At 42.8% G+C, this 12,351-nt stretch overlaps 1 protein-coding gene across 1 annotated transcript in view; it reads right to left on the reverse strand.

Moving 5' to 3' along the window:
• IRF8 (interferon regulatory factor 8) overlaps positions 1-12,351 on the reverse strand; it is a 73,595-nt gene that overhangs the window by 20,316 nt on the left and 40,928 nt on the right. Inside the window, exon 8 of the mRNA XM_073308428.2 lies at positions 9,154-9,344. Within this exon, the coding sequence (XP_073164529.1) occupies positions 9,154-9,344 (191 nt within the window). The remainder of the gene's footprint in view (positions 1-9,153; positions 9,345-12,351) is intronic.

The raw sequence follows: 12,351 nt of genomic DNA on the forward strand, positions 1-12,351 counted from the left end.
TCGCCCGGATCAACGTTCCATCCCCCCGCGGGCTCGCCCGGGTCAACGTTCCATCCCCCCGGGGGCTCGCCCGGGTCAACGTTCCATCCCCCCGGGAGCTCGCCCGTGGCCCATTTCTCGGCCACATGTAGCGCAGGGCTGCCGGGCCGCAGCGAGCATGCTCCTAACCTCCCTTCTTTCCCATCAGGATCCCTGGCTGCTTGGCAGGGATCTCAGCCTGGCTTTCGTTCCCCGGGGGTGTCGTTTGCAAAGGCTGCATGAGGTGGACAGGCAGGGAGCCAGCGACTGGGGGCGTTTTCTGAAACTCTGCTCAGTGTGAGGGGGGCAGAGCTCGAAGAGGGGATTTCTCGTCGAAACTCAAGCTTTGCTGGAAGGCTGCCCCCGCTTTGCAGCGTGGCTGGGAATTTCCTGGAGCGTGTCCCAGACACCTTGTGTCTTGGGAGAGTGACTCTGTAGAGCTCCGGGCAGCAGGGTGGCTCTCCAGCGCAGCTCTCTCTCTGCCGCTAAATTACAGCTCAGTTGCACGGTTAACTCACTCAGCACCTCACATTTGCTGATTCCAGTGCAAGCAATGAGATGGGAAAGGTGGGATACCCAGAGCCATCACCCAGGCGGCAGGTTACCATGTAGGAAGAGAAATGAGACTGTCAATGGAGTGATCTAATAACACAGATATTTGTTCTGTGTAGTTGCAGCAGCGCTGGGACAATTTTAGAGTGCAACAGTATCCCAAGAAGAAAAGGAGGACTTGTGGCACCTTAGAGACTAACCAATTTATTTGAGCATGAGCTTTCGTGAGCTACAGCTGAAGTGAGCTGTAGCTCACGAAAGCTCATGCTCAAATAAATTGGTTAGTCTCTAAGGTGCCACAAGTCCTCCTTTTCTTTTTGCGAATACAGACTAACACGGCTGTTCCTCTGAAACCTGTCAGTATCCCAAGAGAAAGGATCGGAAACTCCACTGGGTGACATTTAAAACTCAAGCAAGACAGATCACAGATGGACATTCTGTAGCAAGTGATCCTGCATTGACTGGAAAATGGACTTCACATGACCCAACACCTCCTTAATTTCCGATTTATGGGCACTATTAAAATACTAAAGTTGCTGTAGCTCAGGAAAGCTCATGCTCAAATAAATTGGTTAGTCTCTAAGGTGCCACAGGTCCCCCTTTTCTTTTTGTGGATACAGACTAACAGGGCTGCTACTCTGAAACCTAGCATTTCTTGGGGAATTCTGAAGCTGTAGAACCTCTAGGGCATTGATTATAATCAGTGGACATATAAGGCACCTATCTTGGATATCTTTTCACCAGCTTTATTGTCTTTCCTATAGTTATTGCACTACTGGCACAAAGAAAATGTAATTCAAAGAGATCATCAGCATGTAAATAAATGTATGCACTATGTGTAAAATAGCTGTACACCAATGGGTGGATAATGTATGCAGCTAACTCTGGAGGTGTAGCTTACTACTAATGGATACGTTGGAAACATTGGAATTGCTTGCTGGTTATACAGTAGAAAGAAAAAAAGCACTGATTTTGTAAAACCAAGATTCACTAGAGCCAGTTTCTTTTACATAAGCTGGAGAGTCTAAAACTGATACTCAGACTTCAGAGGTTCAGGAGCCGAATTAGTGATCAACATTACCCAAAAAAGCCACAGTAGAGTGAATTCATTGTTAGTGCAAGTTGATAACTTAATTGGTTAATAACGTAATAAAAGCATCCTGATTAGTTAATAACTTAGATTGGTTAATAATTAAATGACATAGTGTTTTAATATCATGTGCCACAAAGAGCCCCAGGAGGCACATTAATGAGCCACTTGCAGCTCCCAGTCTGAGTATCACTGTTCTATAACATTTAGGGATTAAGGATCCGATTCTACAAAGTACAATTTTGATTAAAATCCCTAGAAGGTGAGGGTACTCAGCACTGCACGGGATAAGGCCAGCCCATATCTGAAAAGGATTCTCAGGAGTAAGATGACCTGAAATGCACACCTATGATTTATGATTTGGAAAAATAAATTAAGCAGGGGAAATGTCATTTTGTGACTGTTTTGCCAGTGTTTTTTACTTTGGTCTCCATTCCACCTGTAGATCTGAACAGAAAATTCTTTATCAAACTGAATAGTGCCTTTCCATGTTTTATCTGGAATAGAAATGTGCCAAGATATTCCCCAAGTAGATTAGTTGTGATAACAGAGACAAGAGGACTTCTGCTTTCTGATGATTTTAGACATTTGTTTTTAGGGCTGCCAAATTAAATACAGAGAGATAAGATGGGCGATGTAATATCTTTGATTGGACCAACTTCTGTTGGTGAGAGAGACAAACTTTCAAGCCACACAGAGATCTTCATAAAGTCTGGGAAAGGCACTCCCAGCATCACAGCACAATGCGAGGTGGAACAGATTGTTTATCATAGGTAGTGAGCACATATTGTAAGGGACCATTCAAGGTAGAAAGAAAAGGAGGACTTGTGGCACCTTAGAGACTAACCAATTTATTAGAGCATAAGCTTTCGTGAGCTACAGCTCACTTCATCGGATGTATACAGTGGAAAATATAGTGGGGAGATTTTATATATACAGAGAACATGAAACAATGGGTGTTGTTCTCTGTGTATATAAAATCTCCCCACTATATTTTCCACAGCATGCATCCAATGAAGTGAGCTGTAGTTCACGAAAGCTTATGCTCAAATAAATTGGTTAGTCTCTAAGGTGCCATAAGTATTTCATTCAAGGTAGAGTGGCTCATTAACACCTCTGCAATCATAGGACAAAAAGAGGGGGCCTACACACCGCGTACAGATTATATACATGCTTTTTAGAAGAAGAAATATGTGTACATCTCACTGTGGCTAACACTGAGAGATGACATTGCTATCCGCAAGGGGAGTGTATGGAACTATACACATAAACAATATAATAAAAATTAGGACCTAGGTTACAGAAACACTGTTTTAATTTATGACCTAAATCGCAACCCTAATCTTTAAAGTATTTTTTAAATACCCACACTTGAAGCATGATCCATATCCTCTGGGATATTTGGGTAATAACTATAAAAATATTAGGGGTCAAATGCAACTATGTGGATTGTTATTAATGTAGTGGGAAATCATATGTTCATTTGGCACCTGATCCTGCAAACACATACTCACAAATAGTCCCTTTGACTTCCTTGGAAGATGAGATGTTCAACAACTTGGACAAGAGGCAAACACCATCACTCAGGATTGGGCCCTTGGGCTGTATATACTTTGCAAACATAAGAGTATAAATATACATTTCTTTTTCCAAAAAAAGCAACAACATTTTGTTACCTTGTAAAATGAGCTTTGTTGTGCCAAATCTATCTGTCCATCTATCCCACGTCCAACACAGACTGTGAACCTCTGGAATGATGACAAAATCCAATCCTGCTGTATGCCGAAGGAATTCCATTGAAGCCAGTGGCCTATTTCTGTTGTCATGATCTCATGCACACCCATGGAAATCAGAAGTGACTCCTCTGAAGTCAATGGGGTTACATATATAACAAACCTATGTAAGTGAGATCAGAAAGAGGCCCGAAGGAGTTGCACTGATTCACATTAAGTCTGAATTTGGGCCCAAAGCATTAGTGAGCCATATGAACAGATTGCCATTCAAATCATCCCTAAGCAATAGAGATCTTTCATAGATCACTGTACATTTTTCTTAATAATAACAGAACTTTGTTGTTATTATTTGCATGACAGTGGCATCTAGGAGTCCCAGACCCATTGTACTAGCTGCTCTACAAACATAGACTAAAAGACAGTCCTCGCCCCAAAGACCTTACAATGACAATCTAAACAAGAAGACAAACAGAAATAGACCCACAATTAAATTCTGCTCTCACACTGCTGTAGATCAGGAGTAACTCCACCAAACTCAATGGAATTACACAAGCACAAAACCCAGAATAAGCAAGATCAGAATCAGGCACTTTATACCATAGTGGTGACCTGATTGAGGCAGTAATAAGTGAAAGGTGATTCTAGAAAGAAGTTACAGAGCTACTAGTTGTCGAATAATAACCTCCCTGAAAATGTCTTGGAGGTTTTTCAAAATCTCAGTCCATGTAGTTCCTTTCCAGTAACACTTGCTTAAATTGCCATATCTACACATTAACATTTGGACATTTATTATGCCTGAAACCAAAACACATGCACTTGAGAAATATTCCAAATCATTCCCATCAGCAGTTGGCAATGGCTGTACAAAAACTAGCTAAACCAGTTTCCATGCAAACAGAACTGCCAAATATTTATTTTAAGAGACCTATTTCCCAATATGAGAATAACATATCACTGCCGGACCTTTATTTATATCGTATGACTTCCAAATATGCAACAGACATGACACACGGAATACAGCTAATAAATGTACAGAAATAAAAGAGAGTTGTGATGATTTGGGAAAGCTGCCTATGGACAACTTGTGAATTCTGAAAAATTGTGAATTCTGTATTATGAAAATTATTGAATGGTGGAATGCCTCAGTGGATGGGGAGTCAGCCATTTGTTGCCAGGACTGTGTGTGTGTGACAACAGTTAAGCAACATAAGGACCCCGAAAGACGGTGAGCACCTTCAAGGCCAATTGAAGTAGAGTGCACAGCACCTCACTGAGTCAGTACCGTAGATTTGATTTTCAGAAGTGCTGAAGCATCCACAGCTGTCATAAACTTCAGCTACAATTGTGGGTGCTCGGTGCTTCTGACAAATCAGGCACATAGTGTTCATTCTCAAAATTGCCAGGCCATCAGCCTTGCATCCAATTCTCCTTACGTTTACAGTGACACCTACTGACTGCAACCAGATCACAGCAAGAGAAGGTGGGGAAGGTCATCTCTTTTTACTGGACCCACTTCCGTCAGCGCAAGAGAGAATCTTTCAAGCTCCACAGAGCACTTCTTTCCCAGACCTGAAGAGCTCTGTGAAGCTTGAAAGCTCGTCTCTTTCACCAACAGAAGTGGGTCGAATAAAACAGTGGTTCTCAACCGGGGGCACACAGAGGTTTTCCAGGGGGTCCATCAACTCATCGAGATATTTGCCTAGTTTTACAACAGGCTACATAAAAAGCGCTAGCAAAGTCAGTACAAATGAAAATTTCATACAGACAATGACTTGTTTATACGGCTCTATATACTATACACTGAAATGTAAGTACAATATTTATATTCCAATTGATTCATTTTATAATAACATAGTAAAAATGACAAAGTAAGCTATTTTTCAGCAATAGTGCACTGTGACACTTTTGGTTTTTTATGTCTGATTTTGTAAGCAAGTAGTTTTTAAGTGAGGTGAAACTTGGGGGTTCGCAAGACAAATCAGACTCCTGAAAGGGGTAGAGTAGTCTGGAAAGGTTGAGAGTTAGAAGTACTGCCCTTGACTCTTGTATGTGACAGTGTTTTGGTTTTTTTTTAAATGTGAGACAGTTGTTTCATGATATGATACCCACTTGGATATCATTTGTACCCTGTGACATCGAGACCTTAAGCCAAATCTGAGATCTTGTGGTAAGTCTAGGGAGACATGAATTTTGAATCGCACAATCTGCAACTCGTAATAGTTTGGAACTTCTGACCATTCCTTTGTCAAAAGAGCTCAGTGATATAGCCACACATAAATGACTAGCATAGCAATGGTTTAGCAGTTTGTTTCAGGCTTGCCCATGGGAGTTTGTAACACCTATTGCACATGTAATCTCTGCTTATCACATATCTACTATAACTTCCTATTAATACCAGAGAAACCAACTCTCTTCTCTTTTCCTATACACAAGCTCCATTGTCTGCTTCCTAAAATGTTACCCAAGTTACTAGATGCAATGTCTAAGAGATTGACTTCCTCTCAATCCATTTGATTAAGAGCATTTATGATGGTTTATCTAGCTAATTGTTAAGGGCGCATTCCCAGGTAGTGTATGTTGCAGGTTTTGTTTTTAGTGTTTTCAGCTGGCTTTCAGGCTCCCATTTTGAATGCTAGAGAGTAATGGATGAAGAAAGACAAGAAGATAAGAGGCCTTTTTCCTGCTTTAAGGGGAAGAAAAACTCCATCAATTTCTTTTCCAGAATCTTAATTTGTATCAGAAAAAAAAAACAATCTGGCTCTTTTTAAATAAAATTATTTTGATGTTGATCATGGTTCTCCGAAAAAATACGCATGACATGACATCAGTGGAATAGTGCCCAGGCCCCCAGTTCATACCTAGCCTCCACTGATTTCATTGAAGTTATGCCAGGAATTAATGAGGCCAAAGCAAAGACCAAGAACAGGGATTCCGAATGTGTAATAAATCTCATTTTTATTCTAATGTTCAGTTAAAGATCTCTCAAGTCATCCACCGTTTTGTCACACTCAAAACATTCCAGCATCCAGAACCAACCATAAACTGAATTATTAGAAATATTTTGAACAACTTTTTGTCTAAAAACGGATAGCAGATAACAGAAAATTTTGAGAATCCAAGCAGGCTATTTACAGGATTTTTTTAGTGAAAGACAAAAATCAGTCATGTAGGTTTTAAATATTGCTGATGCTATAATAGTGAGGGTCCTATACGTTCATGGATGGATGGATGGATGGAAATTATGTCTGGGTTTTAAGTCAATACATAAAACTAGTAGCCTGTATTTTTAGCAATGAAACAGAACAAATAATAAACACAGGCTGGTTACATTTTAGGGCAAGGTTTCTATAAAATAGTCCCTGCTATTTTCCCCTTAATCTTATGTAGGATCATAAACACTGAGGGGTACTTCATTCCTGATCCTGCAGTCCTTACTCAGGAATACTCTGCAACTCAGCAAAGTATTTTCCCCATGCCTAACTTTAAACACATGAGTAGTCGATTTAAGTCAGTGGGACTGCTCAGTTGCTTAAAGTTAGTCACCTCCTTAAGTATCTTTCTGAATTATTGACTGAAGGATCAGGTCCTCTAAGTCTGAATACAATCATTGTTCTCGCCTGGATTTTTAAAAGTTTTTAATAGCGTTGGGCCTGGTTCTCATTTGCACTAACCACCACTTCACACCACTTCGGCAATGTAAAGGTGGTAAGAACCAACTCAAATCTCCCCCACTTTACTACATTGCCTTTCATTTTAACGCCCCTTTGTACTGCGAGAGCTATGCAAAGGGGTCTTGGTGTACATGAGAACCTGGCCCTAACTGTGTGTAAAAAAAAAAAAAAAAAAAAATCTGTGAATATTGAGTAGCGTGGCCGACAGCTTCTGCCATCTACACACTCTATCTATCCACACACTGAAAGCCGCACAGCCTGCAGCACTGCACGCTTCCCTTGTTGAATTGTTGTTGAATGTCAAAACATTCAACAACAGCAACACAAATATTGTGAGGGAGATGGGGTAAGAAGCAAATGAAACTACACCAAGTTACCCCAGTTGAGAATGTGTGTGGAGCCTTGGTTGTAGACTGGATTTGATGTTGGCCTCTGTGATCAAATCCTCACAATGACAGTTATAAAAGAAAGCACAGCTCAGAAAGGATTTTGCACAGTTCATGTATCGGACACAGGTGAGGAGCCCAAGATCATGAATTTTCCAAGGGGTTCTGAGCCATGGATTTGAAGGGTGGAGACACCCAGGAAACAAAGGACTTCTTTGGGGTGGTCCAGTGAGGAGGAATAGGAGGAAACAGGTCACAAGAAAACGTAATCTGGACAAGAGGAAAAGTTTCCAGACTGCAAGGTACCCCCAAGGCAATGGGTAATGCAACCCTTACACATGCTGGTGAGAATTTACATACACGAGCAGTCCTATTGAAGCCAAGGGATTGTGCAATCCAGCCCCAAGCAAGCAGTGGAAGCCCTTTGCTTGAGTCATTTAAAACAGGGCTTCACCAAGCATTAGGGAATGCATGTTCGCAAAGGCTGGGGGAGTGGAAAAGGTGGGCTAATGGGCCTTTTCCATTTCCGGTTTCTGTGACTCTATGGCATGTTTGTGAGAGGCATGGGTCTGCTTGCTGAAGAAAGTGACAGCAATGTGATTGCAACTGTTCTGTCATTGCACATGTGGACCTCAGAGCGCTGTGGATGTGAAAATACTCCAGCGTCCTTCCCCCAACCCCTAACTGGCTCTGTGCAGTCCAAGCTTCCTTCTTCTGAGATGGGTAGATGCCCCATCAGGCTCTGATAGGCACATCTGTAGCGTAAGGTCAATCTGAACTGATGATGACTAGGACAGCGAGTGAAATCTGTATATCTGCTGTACTGTGCATGGAGTAAAATGGAGAGTGGTATTGAGCAGCAGCTGTCTCTGTTTTCAGACATCCTGGCCCTGTATTGGCCCTCAGTGTCCAACAACTGAAGAGATCGTGGGATTTATCACACCATAATAATAGGAAAACAAGAGACCAAGGAGATGAAGTCCCAGCAGGCAGAAAGAGCTTTCAAAAGCTATCACACATCCTCTTACTGAAACATGGTGGTTGGTTGTTTTCTAAACACCCTGAAAACAAGTTGCGGGCCAAACCTACTGATGGAGTAAATAGCTGCAACTCTTGACTTCAGTGGATTGATGCCTGATTACCCATGCAGTGAATTTGGTTCTTTGTCTGTAACTGAGAGCATGCCCATCATTCCAGTGCAGCCCTACAACAAAACAAGCTTGGATCATAACGTGATCCATCTGCAAAGCAGAAAACTCACCCTCCATGTGTGCAATAGTGCTAAAAGTTTCACAGGAAAAGGTTCAACCCAACTCAGTAACATTAATAAATTCGCTTCCATAGGATCTTTTATCAGGGGGTCTCAAAACACCCTCACAAACGTTAATAAGTGAAGCCACTCGACACCCCTGAGAGATGGTTACACTGATGCATGGGGAGATCAAGTGATTTGCCTGGTTTCACATTATAAGTCAGTAGCAAAGTTGGAAGTAGAACCCAGGAGTCCGGATTGCAATCTTCGGCTCTAACCACTAGATAACATTACTTGACATAGCATGTTTTGGAAGTTGGCATTCAGTTTGCTCTCCACCCTAGCCATAAACATCAAAGCAATTCTCATTGAAAGATGCATGCAGAGACTTTCATCCAACAGTGATAGCAGCTCTGTGGAATTAGCTGTCCTTTCTTATCTGTTCATCCATCTGTTGCTGCTGGTACCATAGGCATTGAAGGGAAGCGGGTAATTGGATGTTGGGGAGTTGATCCAGTGATTCTCCCTGCTTCCAAGCTGCTGTTCTCTTTGTTTCTTTTCCTGCTCTGTGATTAAGCGCTGTAGCTCTTCTTGGTCATTAAATGGGTTTTTGCCATACTCTTGTTGAACCCAGGCTCGGTACTGCCAAAACAAAACCAAAATGAGTTGTGAAGGCCACTGATAAGGTGAAAAATGCCTCTGCTTATCATTCGCCCTACACCAGAACCTGCAGATAAAGATCCAGATACAAGAGGCAATCAGAATTATTGGGATGTAGAATGAAATCCTAACTTGTCCCAGTACACACTGTAACTGAAATTATGGTGAATCTTTGCTTTCCATGAAATTCTGTGAAAAAAGCTTATAGGAGGGTTCCAGACTGTGCTGCTGGATGTCCATCATCATACAGCATTTAAAGGACCCGATTTGCAGAATTTTGCACCTACCACTGTGCACCTAATTTGTTGCTGCATGTACGTGTGCAAACTACTAACTGCACTAATTTGCACCTGCAGTTATCCAGTTTGTGCACACAGCAATGGCGATTGCACTTGCTAGTTAGGTGTGCAATTGCGCATGCACTTTTGGACATGCACAATTGTGGAAATCAGGCCCACAATGATTAGATACTAAACTTGTAGTTAACTTAATGAGGGAAGCCACACCCCTTTTTCTTTTCTTCTATAGCATCCTTCATAGAAACTGTATCCCTAAGCACTTTAAGCACTAATGGACAATGGACAGGCTGTGATATAAAAACAAAAACAACGAGGAGTCCGATGGCACCTTAAAGACTATCAGATTTATCTGAGCATAAGCTAAAACCCACAAAAGCTTATGCCCAAAGAAATCTGTTAGTCTTTAAGGTGCCACCGGACTCCTCGTTGTTTTTGTGGATACAGACTAACACGGCTACCCCTCTGATACTAGGCTGTGATATAAATTGCAGAAAGCAATGGTGCAAAAGTTTAGCATGGGGAATAAATTAAAGCCTTCATTCCCAAGGCCAAACACAGCGGGAAACATAAAGAAGACGAGAGATGTTGTCAGATGAGAGGTGAAAGAAGATTATGAGTAAACAAGGGGGGGAAGGATACAAGGAGACTGATACAAGTTGTGGGAGCTACAGAGGAGAAGGTTCTTAATCCAACAGTGGTTCCATTAAGAGCAGACCTGTTTATTGCATGTCTCAAAAGCTGTTTCCCACCCCTAGTGCTATACAGGCAAAGAGTGGCAAGATAAATGCTGTCAAATTCCTGTGCAAAGTGCGACGTCTGGCTTGGTAAACATAATGGTGACACCATTGGAAAATGTAACCACAGTCACTCGCATTCCTGTTTTCACTTTATGTCATGACAGTGCAATGGGATTATTTACTTCTTGTTGCCAAGAAGTTACCCTGGTTCCTAGTGCAGTCAAATTACCATAAACAAACACCTCACATTGTTATTTGATGGTGACTCCGGGAACAACCAGAATCACTGCAGTAGGTCACCAACACAAGTCGGTTCTTGCCTGTCGTACTATTTGGTTTTGTACCATATTTGTTCTGTCTGATTTCTCATCAGTGTCTCCAGTTCCTGCTAATGTCTATGGTCAGCTAGGTTTGGGCTGAGACTGTGGGGTTGTCTGAAGACAAAATATTGCTAATATGAATCTTTGTGACACACACACCCCATCCCTCCCATTGTGCTGCAACATGAAGCCGTCAGAAAGAGCCCTATGCACTGTGAGTCCATCCCTGAGGGCACAGGTAGAAGGAGGAGGCCAGTTTAGGGTTCTGCAAGGTCAGCAAACTTTATGGTCAACTGTCCACTTAGGGGGTTTCTTGCATCTTCCTCTGAAACAGCTGGTGCTGGCCACGGTCAGAGACAGGATAATGGACTAGATGGAGAATTGGTCTGACCCAGTATGGCTATTCCTGTGTTCCCCATATACTCTCCTAAACTCCTCAGGCTGTAACCTGTGCGGGGCAGGGACTGTTTCTTTGCACAGTGCCCTGGCCTCTAGACGCTACCACGATACAAATAATCGTCCTACATTTTTGTATAGCCAAACATTCTAGTTGCTGCAGCGAAAAATGTGGAATCGGGACTGGGAGCACCTGGGAAGAGGCATAGCCATGATTGGTCTTGGTCTCAATAAGGAAAATAAGGGCACAATAAGGAAAAATTTGAGAGCGACTCCTCTGCAGCATTCGTCTGGCTGTGACAGGGGGAATCCCTTGCTAGGTGACCTTTCTGCTCTCTGGAGCAGCGATGGTCGTCACCAAGCTGAGCCATCCCTGATAACACAAGCTTTTGAGTGGGTGGTGGCTTCCACTTAAATCCGGGGGCTTTCCAGTGGGGACTTCTGCAATTCCAGGTCTAATTACTTCCCAGGCCTGCAGGCTGCGGAACCCACTCAATGTGCACTCGTTGCCTTGAATCAGGAAGACATTCAACATTTTGTTAAGGGTGGAGACATCGCTATATTGGCCGTAGGCCAGAAGGCAAGGCTTAATTTCCTTGCTAGAAAACAACTGATGGGAGCTGGCCTCCCAAAAATGTGGCCAAGCAGGATATCCTGCATGCTTATTCAGTGCAAAGAGAACACTGCCCTGAAATAATATGGACCACATCCTCCTCTTTGCACTGCCATTCAGCTACTCCTGATTTATCCCATGGTGAGAGAAGAATCAGGCCTGATGTCCTTGAACAAGCTTTTCTGTGAGAAGTTTCCATGGGTCCTGGTGAAACTAGATCTTGGAAAGAGTCTAGTTATACATCCAGTTCAGGTCAGGTCACCATGAGTTCACACTACACATGGCTTATCTGACATGGCAATCTGCACGGTTCACTAACAGCAGGGCAGATCAGTGGGTCACCGGAGGATTGGAGAGAGCACTAGGACAATGCATTGCAAGAGACCTGCCTTAACAGACAGCGCGGCTGCTTCCTGCCAAGAGGAAGCTCCCAGAAAGAAATTCACTTGCCAGAGGCCATCTCTGCTTTAAGCTTAGCTCTGAAACAGTGCCAATGTTAACCCTTTGATGGCCTAATCCTGTGAGATGCTGAGTACTCATAGCTCCCATTGGCTAGGACCGGAGATGGAGGTACTCAGCACTGTGCAGGCCAGGGCCTTAGTTTGCAGAGCAGGTCACTGGTGG

This window comes from Lepidochelys kempii, chromosome 12 (genome assembly GCF_965140285.1).
Source record: "Lepidochelys kempii isolate rLepKem1 chromosome 12, rLepKem1.hap1, whole genome shotgun sequence".
In the NCBI taxonomy this organism is placed as follows: Eukaryota; Metazoa; Chordata; order Testudines; family Cheloniidae; genus Lepidochelys; species Lepidochelys kempii.